Source organism: Hyperolius riggenbachi, chromosome 7 (assembly GCF_040937935.1).
Source record: "Hyperolius riggenbachi isolate aHypRig1 chromosome 7, aHypRig1.pri, whole genome shotgun sequence".
Classification (NCBI taxonomy): Eukaryota; Metazoa; Chordata; class Amphibia; order Anura; family Hyperoliidae; genus Hyperolius; species Hyperolius riggenbachi.
In genome coordinates, this window is record NC_090652.1 from 33,033,714 (window position 1) to 33,047,075 (window position 13,362).

General features: G+C 46.0%; 1 protein-coding gene across 1 annotated transcript in view; it reads left to right on the forward strand.

Annotated features, from left to right (window-relative positions):
- LOC137524242 (junctional adhesion molecule-like) overlaps positions 1-13,362 on the forward strand; it is a 35,779-nt gene that overhangs the window by 8,376 nt on the left and 14,041 nt on the right. The window contains exon 3 of the mRNA XM_068243871.1: positions 3,589-3,821. Coding sequence (XP_068099972.1) covers positions 3,773-3,821 — 49 coding nt within the window. The 5' untranslated portion in view covers positions 3,589-3,772. The remainder of the gene's footprint in view (positions 1-3,588; positions 3,822-13,362) is intronic.

The window sequence follows — 13,362 nt, forward strand, 5'->3', positions numbered from 1 at the left end:
GCGCCGCATATACCTCCCCGCCTGGTGCCCACAGGTGCCCCCGATCTCCAAGGACCCTAGAAACGCCCCTGCAAGCAGATATTAATGGAATCATCATGGGTCCAGAAGGGGCAAGGTGGAGAGCTTCAGGAAAGACAGGACCACTCTTTCGAGGATCTTCATGGTAGCGGATGTTAGGGCCACAGACCAAAAGTTGTTGATGTTGGAAACTCCCTGCTTTTTGGGGACAGGGATGATGGTGGACCTCTTAAGGCTAGCAGGGACTTTGCCCTCCTGAAGCGATTTGTTGTAGATGGCGGTGAGGATGGGTGCAAGTTCTTGTGAACAAATCCTCAGACAGGCTGGAGAAATGCCGTCAGGGTCAGAGGCTTTCCTAGAATTCAATGGTAACAGGTGGCACATAATATAGAGCTCGCTCACAACTGGGGAGGTAGGCTTAGACTCGAGGCCTGGTCCTCAGGGGCCTGGATGGCAGATGGTGACAGATGCCCAACAGCTGCAGTCTGGCCCTCAAACCTACAGTAGAATTTACTGAGCTCCTCGACTTGTTTGATGCTAGGTGGAGCATGTTGAGGGGGGCGGCTAGTTGGTGGCAGCTTTGAGTCTTTTTCATACAGCTCATGAGTCATTGCAAATATATGCAGTTTTAAAATGGCCCAGGCAAATCCTACCTTGGGTTCATACTATTGGTCCATTTTTAAATTGCATACATTTGTATAATACATCATCAATAATGATTTGAATCTTAATGTCCATCCCTAATTACCTGTTCATTCAGTACCAGTGTTATTATGTATTGAGGGGGGGGGGGGGCAGCTGGGGAGTCAGGGGCCCCCCAGAGTATTTTGCCCCTCGGCCCCTGCGTTGCTTCAACCAGTCCTGGGGGGCTCATTCCTGTACTTAAGGAGACTATACAGCCAGCATCCCCTGTTGCTATGCCTCTGTATATAGATACAATTATACATTTCTTAGGTTCCCCTTCCGATAGTGGCTGGGTATTGTAATGGTTAAGGGCTCTGCCTCTGACACAGGCAACCTGGGTTTGATTCTTGGATCTTCTTGCTCAGTAAGCCAGCACCTACTCAGTAAGGAGGCCTTGCGCTAGACTCCTTAACACCACTACTGCCCACTGAGCGTGCCTTAACGGCTGCAGCTCGAGTGCTTTGAGTCTGCCGGGAGAAAAGTGCAATATAAATGTCATTTGTCTTGATAAAAAGATACAGTGCACCCGGAAAGTATTCACAGTGCACCACTATTTCCACATTTTGTTATGTTATACCCTTATTCCAAAATGGATCAAATTCATTTTCTCCTGCAGAATTCTACACACAACACCCGATACTGACAACGTGAAAAAAGTTTACTTAAGGTTTTAGCAAATTTATTTTTTTTTTAATTCTTGCACTTGCACTTGTCAATGCACCTTTGGAAGCAATTACAGCCTCAAGTCTTTTTGAATATGATGCCACCAGCTTGGCACACCTATCCGTGGCCAGTTTCACCCATTCTTCTTTGCAGCACCTCTCAAGCTCCATCAGGCTGGATGGGAAGTGTTGGTGCTCAGCAATTTTTAAGGTCTCTTCAGAGATGCAGAGATGTTTTCTGAGATTCAAGTCTGGGCTCTGGCTGGGCCACTCAAGGACATTCCCAGAGATGTCCTGAAGCCACCCCTTTGATATCTTGGCTGTGTGCTCAGGGTTGTTGTCCTGCTGAAAGACGAACTGTCACCCCAGTTTGAGTTCAAGAGCGTTCTGGATCAGATTGTCATTATGGGGTGTTGTGTGTAGAATTCTGAAGAAAAAGTGAATTTGAACTATTTTGGAATAAGGCCGTAACATAACAAAATGTGGAAAAAATTATGCGCTTTGAATACTTTCTGGATGCAATGTATGCCAACTTGCCAGGTCTTTAGCTTCCAGATCTCCTCCCAAGCCTTGGAACCTAGTGCTTCCGGTACATAGACCCGCCCCTCTGCAGCTGAGTGCTCTGGCGTTTCCATGGCACTCCATATTCTCCGATACAGAATCTCCATAGCACTCGATGCAAGGGGGTGGGGCTACTCGCCAAAGGCGCTGGCTTCCAGGGCTTGGGGAGGGGGGGATTTGAAAGCTAAAGACCCTGTATAGCTATTTTTTTTAGAAGGGGATCCATGTAAAGTATAATCTAAGTTGTACAATGTCTCTTTTATGTAGAGCAGCAGTAGAAGTGGAGTGTTATACTCGTTACCTCCTTTCGGCAGAGGGACAGGTCCTCTTCAGTGCTCTTTGAGTACAAGCGCCGTACAGCCAATCAATCTCCTTATCGTGTGGCTTCTGTCCCTGCATATCATGTGACAGGAACAGAAACCTCATGGGGATTGGCTACTGAAGAGGAGAATAGAGAGCACTCTTTTGCCGCTGCTGCTCTGCATTATGTACAGGTGTGAGCCCACCTAGCCCCACCCACACAAACAAACACACTAACCTCAAGCCAAATACCCAGTTTACCTTCCCTGGCTTCAGACTGAGTGGAAAATGTAGAGGTGGAGTGAGCAGACAGCTGAAAATTGCTGAGGGGGAAAAGCACGGCTGGGATTTACCATAAGACACTGTAGGCACAAGCCTACAGGCGCCTAATGATGGAAAGGCGGCTCACTCCCCTCCGTGAGCGCCTCCCTCCCTCTTTCCCTATGCAGAGTCATAGCAGAGTGTAAATGAGAGGCTACTCACCCAGTTCTATGCACTCCTCTGACGAGATCTCCCTTCAGTTGTGGGCTAGATAGTTGTGGCTGGATAGTGTAATGGTTAAGGGCTCTGCCTCTGACACAGGAGACCAGGGTTCGAATCTCGGCTCTGCCTGTTCAGTAAGCCAGCACCTATTCAGTAGGAGATCTTGGGCAAGTCTCCCTAACACTGCTACCGCCTATAAAACGTGTCCTAGTGGCTGCAGCTCTGGCGCTTTGAGTCCGCCAGGAGAAAAGCGCAATATAAATGTTCTGTGTTTGTTTGTCTGTGTTTACTTAATACCTCTGGCTCCATAATACTAAAGAGGCACCTATAACTACCTGTGATGGGCAAAGGAAGTAAGAGAGAAGGTACAGTCAGCACACTTGCGGTGCAGTTTGGTGGGGTTTGTAGGTTCACAGTGGGCAAAGTCTAGGGTGCCAGGACATCTGTGTCTACAGGCTCATGTGATGTAAATCCGGGCCAAGACAAGCTTTAAAGGACAACTGAAGTGAGAGGAATATGGAGGCTGCCATATTTATTTCCTGTTAAACAATACCAGTTGCCTGGCAGCCCTGCTGATTTATTTGGCTGCATTAGTGTCTGAATGACACCACGAACAAGCATGCAGCTAATCTTGTCAGATCTGACAATAATGTCAGAAACATCTGATGTGCTGCATGATTGTTCAGGGTCTATGGCTAAAAGTATTAGAGGCAGAGGATCAGCAGGATGCCAGGCAACTGGTATTGCTTAAAAGGAACTAAATATTGAAGCCTCCATTACCCTCTCACTTCAGTTGTCCTTTAAATTCAGGTAACCGGTACTGTCCTGCTTCGTTCTGCAAACACTGTAATGCTTTTAACATTTTTACATAACTTGACAGGACTCTGTTTATTCAGAGCTTTGCAAGTGTTTTCTTTCCCGCCAAGATGGGCGCCCCTCCAATGTGTGGACTGTGTGATAAGCTCTGGGAAATGAGTGATAAGGAGGGGATATAAAACAAACATGCAGGCATTTCTGGCTCAGAGTGTTCCCGCTGAAACTGAAAGCCGTGTGCTCATCTAATCATGAGGAACTTCTGTCACCTTCTCAGCATTCTCTTCCTGCTGACCGCTGGTAAGTCCATTTCTGCTTACATCATCATCAGTAGACAGGCGTGGGGAATTCTGCTAGCCTATCAAAGCCAGTGGCTGCAATCCAGGCAGCTGGCAACTGGTCAATTTACCAACAGCCACACATAGGCCCCTATGCAATCTACTTTTTCTCCTGAGTTGATATTTTTTCACACCTAATCAAAAAATGCTTTTTAAGCCACCAGCAAGGAAGAGAACACTCAAAATATTTTGGATAGCAGTTTTTCCACCAACTTTAGGTACTTTTTGAATTGTAAAGTGCTGAATAGTTATTTTAAAGAGAATATGAAAATTATCTCCTAGGAGATAATTCAGGTGAGTGAGTATATGTGAAAAGGGCACCGGTCATTTGGGCGTTGGGGAAAGCCGCTAGCAACCTTGCTTGTGATTTTCACCAAAGCCATTTTCGCATTAAAAATGCTATTTTTGGTTTCGAGGAAATATTTGCGAAAACACATTGGGCATGATACAAGTTTTCATCTTGGTGATATTTTCTCATCTTAGCCATACAATACCTTTTAAGCCACCAGCAAGCAAGAACATTCTCAGAATAATTTTGACTACTTTTTAGTACTTTTTAAAATTGCAGAGTTCTGAAAAGTTATTTTAAACAGGAGATGAAAAATTATGCCTTACGAGAAAACTCAGTAGAAAAAGTTAATTGGATCAGACTCGCAATATGGTCAAAGGAAATATTTTATTAAGCAGAATTATAGAGTGCTCTTCTTAAAAATGTATGTACATCGAGGGGTATTGTTAATTAAGTACCCCTACAATAGATTCTAGACCATAGGAGGAATACCAGGCTATGACTATGGTAGGATTAGATTTCAGCAACACTGAGGACAGTCAGTGACATGAAAGTGACATTTAAACATTTAAAGTGACATTTAAAGTGATGCAGAAGATGCCAGTGTTATATATACAAAATAACAATATGGTAGGACATCAAACTATGACTATGGTAGAATTAGATTGTGAGCTCCTCTGAGGACAGTCAGTGATATGACTATGTACTCTGTAAAGTACTGCAGAAGATGTCAGAGCTGTATAAATATATAATAATAATATGGTAGGACATTAGACTATGACTATGGTAGGATTAGATTGTGAGCTCCTCTAAGGACAGTCATTGACATGACTATGTGCTCTGTAAAGTGCTGCAGAAGATGTCAGTGCTATATAAATACATAATAATAATATGTTAGGACATTAGACTATGACTATGGTAGGATTAGATTGTGAGCTCCTCTGAGGACAGTTAGTGACATGACTATGTACTCTGTAAAGTGCTGCAGAAGATGTCAGTGCTATATAAATACATAATAATAATATGGTAGGACATTAGACTATGGTAGGATTAGAGTGTGAGCTCCTCTGAGGACAGTCAGTGACATGACAATGTACTCTGTAAAGTGCTGCAGGTGTTAGTGCTATATAAATACATAATAATAATATGGTAGGACAGCAGACTATGACTATGGTAGGATTAGATTGTGAGCTCCTCTGAGGACAGTCAGTGACATGACTATGTACTCTGTAAAGTGCTGCATAAAGACATTAATACTAATAATAATGTTATTAATAATAACAAATTGTAATACCCGAGTACTTCAAAAAGGCTGCCTGAAGGGGGCCAAAGACTGATTCTAATGTTTACTTTTTGGGACGTTTCAGGTTTACTTTAGTATGCAAAATACAGAAGGTTAACAAGATGCAGGAGTTGCAGAGATGATACAAATGTTATATTACAATTAAGCAAATGTATGCAGCTTGGAATTGGATTAAAGTGAACCCGAGGTGAGAGTTATATGGAGGTTGCCATATTTATTTCCTTTTAAGCAATACCAGTTGCCTGCCTCTGTCTCTAATACTTTCAGCCGTAGCCCCTGAACAAGCATGCAGCAGATCAGGTGTTTCTGACATTATTGTCAGGTCTGACAAGATTAGCTGCATGCAGGGGCGTAACTAGAAATCACTGGGCCCCCCTGCGAATATTTGGATGGGGCCCCCCCCATAGGTGCCAAATAATCGTAATGGGGCAGCGTTTCACTGTAAATTAATTGTAAAGTGGGCAGCATTTTACCAGACAATCGTAATGTGGGCCAGAAAATCGTAATGTGGGCAGAGTTCACCAGAAAATCGTAATGTGGGCCTTTAGAAAATCATAATGTGGGCAGAGTTCACCAGAAAATCGTAATGTGGGCACCAGTCACCAGAAAATAGTAACGTGAGCAGCAGTCACCAGAAAATTGTAACGTGGGCAGCATTCACCAGACAATCGTAATGTGGGCAGCGTTCACCAGAATATCGTAATGTGGGACTGAAAATCGTAATGTGGGCAGAGTTCACCAGAAAATTGTAACATGGACAGCATTCACCAGACAATCGTAACTTGGGCAGTGTTCACCAGAAAATCGTAATGTGGGCCAGAAAATCGTAATGTGGGCAGCGTTCACTAGAAAATCGTAACGTGGACAGCATTCACCAGACAATCGTAACGTTCGGCAGTGTTCAACAGAAAATCGTAATGTGGGCCAGAAAATCGCAATGTGGGCAGCAGTCACCAGAAAATCGCCATGTGGGCAGCAGTCACCAGAAAATTGCAATGTGGGCATCAGTCACCAGAAAATCCTAATGTGGGCAGCAGTCACCAGAATATCGTAATGTGGGCAGCAGTCACCAGAAAATCCTAATGTGGGCAGCAGTCAGTCACCAGAATGTCGTAATGTGGGCAGCAGACACCAGAAAATCCTGATGTGGGCAGCAGTCACCAGAAAATCCTTATGTGGGCAGCAGTCACCAGAAAATCGCAATGTGGGCAGCAGTCACCAGAAAATCGCAATGTATGGAAGCAGAAGTCACCAGAAAATCGCAATGTGGGCAGCAGTCACCAGAAAATCCTAATGTGGGCAGCATACACCAGAAAATCCTAATGTGGGCAGCATACACCAGAAAATCGTAATGTGGGCAGCAGACACCAGAAAATCGTAATGTGGGCAGCAGACACCAGAAAATCGCAATGTGGGCAGCAGACACCTGAAAATCGCAATGTGGGCAGCAGACACCTGAAAATCGTAATGTGGGCAGCAGACACCTGAAAATCGTAATGTGGGCAGCAGACACCTGAAAATCGTAATGAGGGCAGCAGACACCTGAAAATCGCAATGTGGGCAGCAGTGACCAGAAAATCGCAATGTGGGCAGCAGTGACCAGAAAATCGCAATGTGGGCAGCAGACACCTGAAAATCGCAATGTGGGCAGCAGACACCTGAAAATCGTAATGTGGGCAGCAGACACCAGAAAATCGTAATGAGGGCAGCAGACACCTGAAAATCGCAATGTGGGCAGCAGTGACCAGAAAATCGCAATGTGGGCAGCAGTGACCAGAAAATCGTAATGTGGGCAGCAGACACCTGAAAATCGCAATGTGGGCAGCAGACACCTGAAAATCGTAATGTGGGCAGCAGACACCTGAAAATCGTAATGTGGGCAGCAGACACCTGAAAATCGTAATGAGGGCAGCAGACACCTGAAAATCGCAATGTGGGCAGCAGTGACCAGAAAATCGCAATGTGGGCAGCAGTGACCAGAAAATCGCAATGTGGGCAGCAGACACCTGAAAATCGTAATGTGGGCAGCAGACACCTGAAAATCGTAATGTGGGCAGCAGACACCTGAAAATCGTAATGAGGGCAGCAGACACCTGAAAATCGCAATGTGGGCAGCAGTGACCAGAAAATCGCAATGTGGGCAGCAGTGACCAGAAAATCGCAATGTGGGCAGCAGACACCTGAAAATCGCAATGTGGGCAGCAGACACCTGAAAATCGCAATGTGGGCAGCAGACACCAGAAAATCGCAATGTGGGCAGCAGACACCAGAAAATCATAATGTGGGCAGCAGACACCTGAAAATCGTAATGTGGGCAGCAGACACCTGAAAATCGTAATGTGGGCAGCAGACACCTGAAAATCGCAATGTGGGCAGCAGACACCTGAAAATCGTAATGTGGGCAGCAGACACCAGAAAATCGCAATGTGGGCAGCAGTGACCAGAAAATCGCAATGTGGGCAGCAGTGACCAGAAAATCGTAATGTGGGCAGCAGACACCAGAAAATCGCAATGTGGGCAGCAGTGACCAGAAAATCGTAATGTGGGCAGCAGACACCTGAAAATCACAATGTGGGCAGCAGTGACCAGAAAATCACAATGTAGGCAGCAGACACTAGAAAAAAAAATGCACCTGTGAAAAAAAAACCATTCACTTACCTGACAGAAGTCTTCTTCTCTCCCGGCATCTGGCTCGCAGCTCCCCGAGTCCTCCTGCAGCACATCTCCCGCGCTGACAGGCAGAGTGCAGGGCTACGGCAAGATGGCTGCCGAAGCCCTGTACTAGAGACACAAATAGTCTCCAGTGCAGGGCTTCTTCGGCGGCCATCTTGCCGTAGCCCTGCTCTGCCTGCCGGAGACTATGCAGGCTGCTGGAGCGGGGCTGCGGGGAATGAACTGGCTGAGCACCTTGCTGGGGGGTCCAGAGCAGCGCTCCCCCCACGCACAGTGAGCGGGCCCCAGAGCAGCCCCGGGCGGCAGGGCCCCCCTGCGGCTGAGAGAGTCGCATCCCCGGTAGGTACGCCGGTGGTGACAGCCTTTCCTCCTCCGGGCCCCTGACTTGCTAGGGGCCCCCCTGCAACTGCAGGGGCTGCAGGGTCTATTCCTACGCCCCTGGCTGCATGCTTGTTTCTGGTGTTATTCAGACATTACTGCAGCCTAATAGATCAGCAGGGCTGCCAGGCAACTGGTATTGCTTAAAAGGAAATAAATATGGCAGCCTCCGTATCATTCTCACCTTGGGTTTCCTTTAATCAATATATTCAGCATTTACTGGCCCAATTCCAAACCGCATAAATTTGCATAAAAGTATCAAATCTTCCATCAACTTAAATTTATTAGCATCTCATTTACCATTTTCAATTGAAAAACTCAAGCTGATTTCTTAAAGGACAACCGAGGTGACATGTGACATGATGGGATAGACATGAGTATGTACAGTGACTAGCACACAACTAACTAGGCTGTGTTCCTTTCTTTTTATTTTTCTGCCTGAAAGAGTTAAACATCAGGTATGCAAGTGACAGTTTCTGTCCGGGTCAGGACCGGGTCAGACTGGATCAGACTATAGCATAACCCTCGCTGATGAGTAATTACAGCCATAAAACGCTTTCCTGTCAGTAAATGGCTTCTGGGAGCAGGACAGAGATAAAAACGGTCAATAATTCATAGATTTTTGCTCTGGCATACTTCAATGAAGGTGTCATTGAGCAGAGACAATGAAACAGTAAAAACTAGATTTAAATATAAAATAAAACTGTGGGTTGTCTAAAAAAAAGTAATTTTAGGAGGAGGATAGATAAAATAGTTTTTCTCATCAGATTATTTTCACCTGGGATGTTCTCCTGGCGGTTAATTGTTTTTGCCAAAAAGGCAAAAAATCCTTTTTTTTTGTTTGTTTTTTTTTTGTTTCATGTAAAGCTACCAGAGTGGTAGCTACATGAAACACCACTAGAGGGCGCATGTGTCCCTCTAGTGCGATCGTCGCCGGCATCAATAGCAAACAGGGGAACGCGTATATAACGCGCTCCCCTGTTTGGCTTCTCCTGTCGCCATGGCGACGATCGGAATGACGTCATGGACGTCAGCCGACGTCCTGACGTCAGACGCCTCCGATCCAGCCCATAGCGCTGCCCGGAACTCATTGGTCCGGGCAGCGCAGGGCTCTGGCGGGGGGGGCCCTCTTGCGCCGCTGCGTGCGGGCGATCGCCGCAGAGCAGCGGCGATCAAGCTGTACGCGCGGCTAGCAAAGTGCTAGCTGCACGTACAGCATTTTAAATGAAGAAAATCGCCCCACCAGGGGCTGAGATATCTTCCTGCGCGGCATAGCCCGAGCTCAGCTCGGGCTTACCGCCAGGAAGGTTAAAGGAGTTCCATGAGAAAGCTTGTATAGGTGTCACACATACCTGTCCCCTCATACCATCCTGACACCAACCGCGTCTTTGGTCCTCCTCCACGCTGCTCTGTTTCGCTGCACTATGGCCTGTACTAGGGAACTGGGTCTGGGACTGTGAACCGGAGGAAGATCTCTTTGTTTATGTGCAGATCACCAAAAATATGTATTGTGCATGCGCAATATTATTGGCCTTGATGCTGTGCCTACTGATTGTGGTGCGCATGCTCACAGCACTGCATGTGGGGCCACATCCTGTGAATGGGGAGGTCTTCTTCTGGTTCACAGGTCCCAACCCAAGTGGTCGGGGACCTAATACAGGCTATACTGCACTTGAATGGAAAGGGAGGAAATGAGGATGCAGTTGTCCTCAGGATGACATGAGGAGGACAGGTTTGTGCAATACCCGTATGTGCTTTCTCACTCCAGAACTCATTTAAAGAGGATCTGTAATGCAAAAAAAAAAAACCCTCTGGGGGATTTTTACCTCAGGAGGGGGAAGCCTCTGGATGCTAACAAGGTTACCCCCGTCCTCCAGTGTCCCGGCAATCCAGCGCTGCAGCCCCCGAACAGCAGTGAGGTAAATTTTTACCTACCGCAATCCTGCGCAGGTGCACTAGCAGCTCTTCGTTCTGGTAAAGTGGAAATAGCCAAACCCGACGGTACCAGTACTACTGCGCAGGCGCGAGTCCTTTTGCGCCTGCACAGTAGAGTGGATTAGATCGGGTTTGGCTATTTCCGCCTAGCCCGAATGAAGAGCCACTACTGTGCCTGTGCATGATCCCGGAGAGGTAAATAAATCCTTGCTTGTCAAGCATGTCGGGGGAGGATTTGGGGGAGCCAGCGCTGGATTCCTGCTATCTTCAGAGGTCTTGGAAGCCTCATTGGGACCCTGAGGCTTCCCCATCCCAAGGTAAGTATCCCCAAGAGGGTTTTTTCTCTTTACAGAGTCTCTTTAACGCAAATCTGTAGTAAGGAAAAAAGTCTGATACTTACCTATGGAGAGAGAAGGCTCTATACCCTATCGAGCCTTTTCTGTCCCCCGATTCCCCTTGTTCAAGTACTATCCCCAGTGAAGTTACGCCACCACTGGGAGCCCTTGGAAGTCCTTCTGAGAGCTTATGAAGGTGTATTTGACCAGTTGGTTGAATAGCTATCACGGGGATGACAGCGCTGGAACGACGGGACCTCTATAGGTAAGTACGGTATCAGACTTTTTTCTTTCTAAAGGATTGCAATTTGTGATTCCTCAGTATAGTGACAACGCATTGAAGCAGCAGGTACTGGTGCATTCCTGACCACCAGAAGATTGGCCATACGCAGCTCCACTGAAAAGGATGGAGAAACTGTGCAAGTGTATGTGTGCACTGCCCAACTCAACTTACCCCACTGGAGTTTTTTTTGCACTGTTAATTCTGAAATTAACAAATAACTGTACAGCACCATAGCCGTTATGACAGCTTCCATGGGGCCCGTAGTTTGGGGGAGGGTCTGGTCTCAGCTGCTGGCTCACTACCCCTCCTGAGGGCTTCCTAATGCTGGATGGTTCCTCTGGCTACTAACACTTGGGGAACCTTTTGGATTCCTATATTGGGGGCTGCCTCTGACTACCGAATACTAAGAGGCACCTCTGGCTATTTATACTGGGGGCACCCTTTTGCTGCATACACTAGGGTAGCCCTGGGCAAATGTTACATGGCCTGGGCCGCATGCTGCAGACCATGGTCTGCATGCCTAAAATTTGTTCCCTCCTCCCTCCCTCCCTGCAGAGTGAGAGCGGGTTATAAGCGGGGGTGAAAACTCAACTGATCGCTGATTCCAGCATCGCATCTCCATGGCTACAGGGCATCACATGACATGATATGAGGACGTGCTGATGTATTACACGCTGGAGCCGGCAAGTAATACGCTGGCATGTTCTGACAGGATGTGGGCCTTAGTTTTCCCAGCACTGCACTAGAGACACTTCTGATAAACAAATACTAGGAAGCGCCTCTAGCTACCTACATAGGGCCACCTCTGGGATCTGGCTACCTAATACTGGAGGGCTCTTGAGATTGTTACCTACTGGGAGTTACTGGTAACTACTGGGGCTACCTACTACTATTTGGCAGCACGCATGACCATGTAATACTATTCTGGGGTCACCTCTGGCTATCTACTAAAATTTTGCAGCACATTTTGATACCTAAAAGTTTTTTTGGGGGGAGGGGGAGATTCAGCAGACAGCCTAATACTACTATTTGGGAGGGTACAAAGAGGCTTCTTAAGACTAATAATTAGCACCGGGGGGGGGGGGGGGGGATGGGCAAAGGCCAAATGAAAACTAGAAGCAGAAAAGGAGGGAGGAGCAATAAAAACAGGGCACATTCTCACAAATGGGAACACAGGAAGGAAATAAAAGGCCAAGAGGACGGAAAAACACTTCAGAATACTGTAATAGAGGAGGTGTTATCCCCGCCTTAGGCACTCAATGTATATCAAGATTAAATATTTTTTTACCTCCGAACAGCTGAATAATAAAGAGACTGTAAAATGAATAGGCATAGATGTGAAAGTCTAGCTCTTGTAGAAAAGAAAAAACACAGGGACACCGACACCTGGTGGGTGACCACTAACAAGAGCATGAGGGGAAGAATCCGCCCTACTCGGCCTTGTGTGTAGATTGCAGTCGCTGCTCTAAAAACAATAAACTTTATGGTAAATTATAAAATGACAAATAGGGGTGACTTTGACTGGAAAATGCACTCTAAGCTTCACTGCTCTACGATCTGGCACTGTTTTGACCTGATGAAGCACCTTTGAGCTGCGAAACACGTTGTCTTTGGTGCTGAATAAATCTGTTTTGAAATACATGAGTCATCTTCATGAAGGTAGGCCAATGCATAACTTCATTCTTAATTGTTTTTTAATTATTATATCCTACCTGGGCGCCTACAGCTTTCCTATTACCAGTTCATGAAGTGAAAGGAAACCTTGCAATCTCTTTTTTGTTTCAAGGAGGCATATTCTGTAGAGCCAATTAGGGATGCTCCTTCGAAATCAGGGGAATTGAAATTTCCACATTTCTGGAATTCAGAAATTGGAAAATGGAAATTAAAACTCTGTGGAAAACCGATTTATTGTAAATCGGTAATTTTAGCCCAATCACAGAACTCAGAAGTATTGGATCAATCAGAGAATGCAGAATTTTTCTACAAAATAATTTAGACCAATCACAAAACTGATTTTCAGTTTTTCCAATTTCCGTTTTTTCCAATTTTGTTTCCCATGTTTTGTTTTCCCATTTTCTGATGCAAAAAAATGACAAATAAAATACCCCCTGAAAATTGGAAAAATTGAACATCGGAAAATTGGAGATGGGAAAAATGGAAAATTGGAAAAACGGAAATTGGCATTGGTGGAAATCGGAATTTATGTGGAATCAGAAATGGGCATGTCCGACCGTCTCTACAGCCAATGCCTGAGGATTGTATGATACATCTAATCATTTTCTTTTTTCTTCTCTACATCTGGTTTCA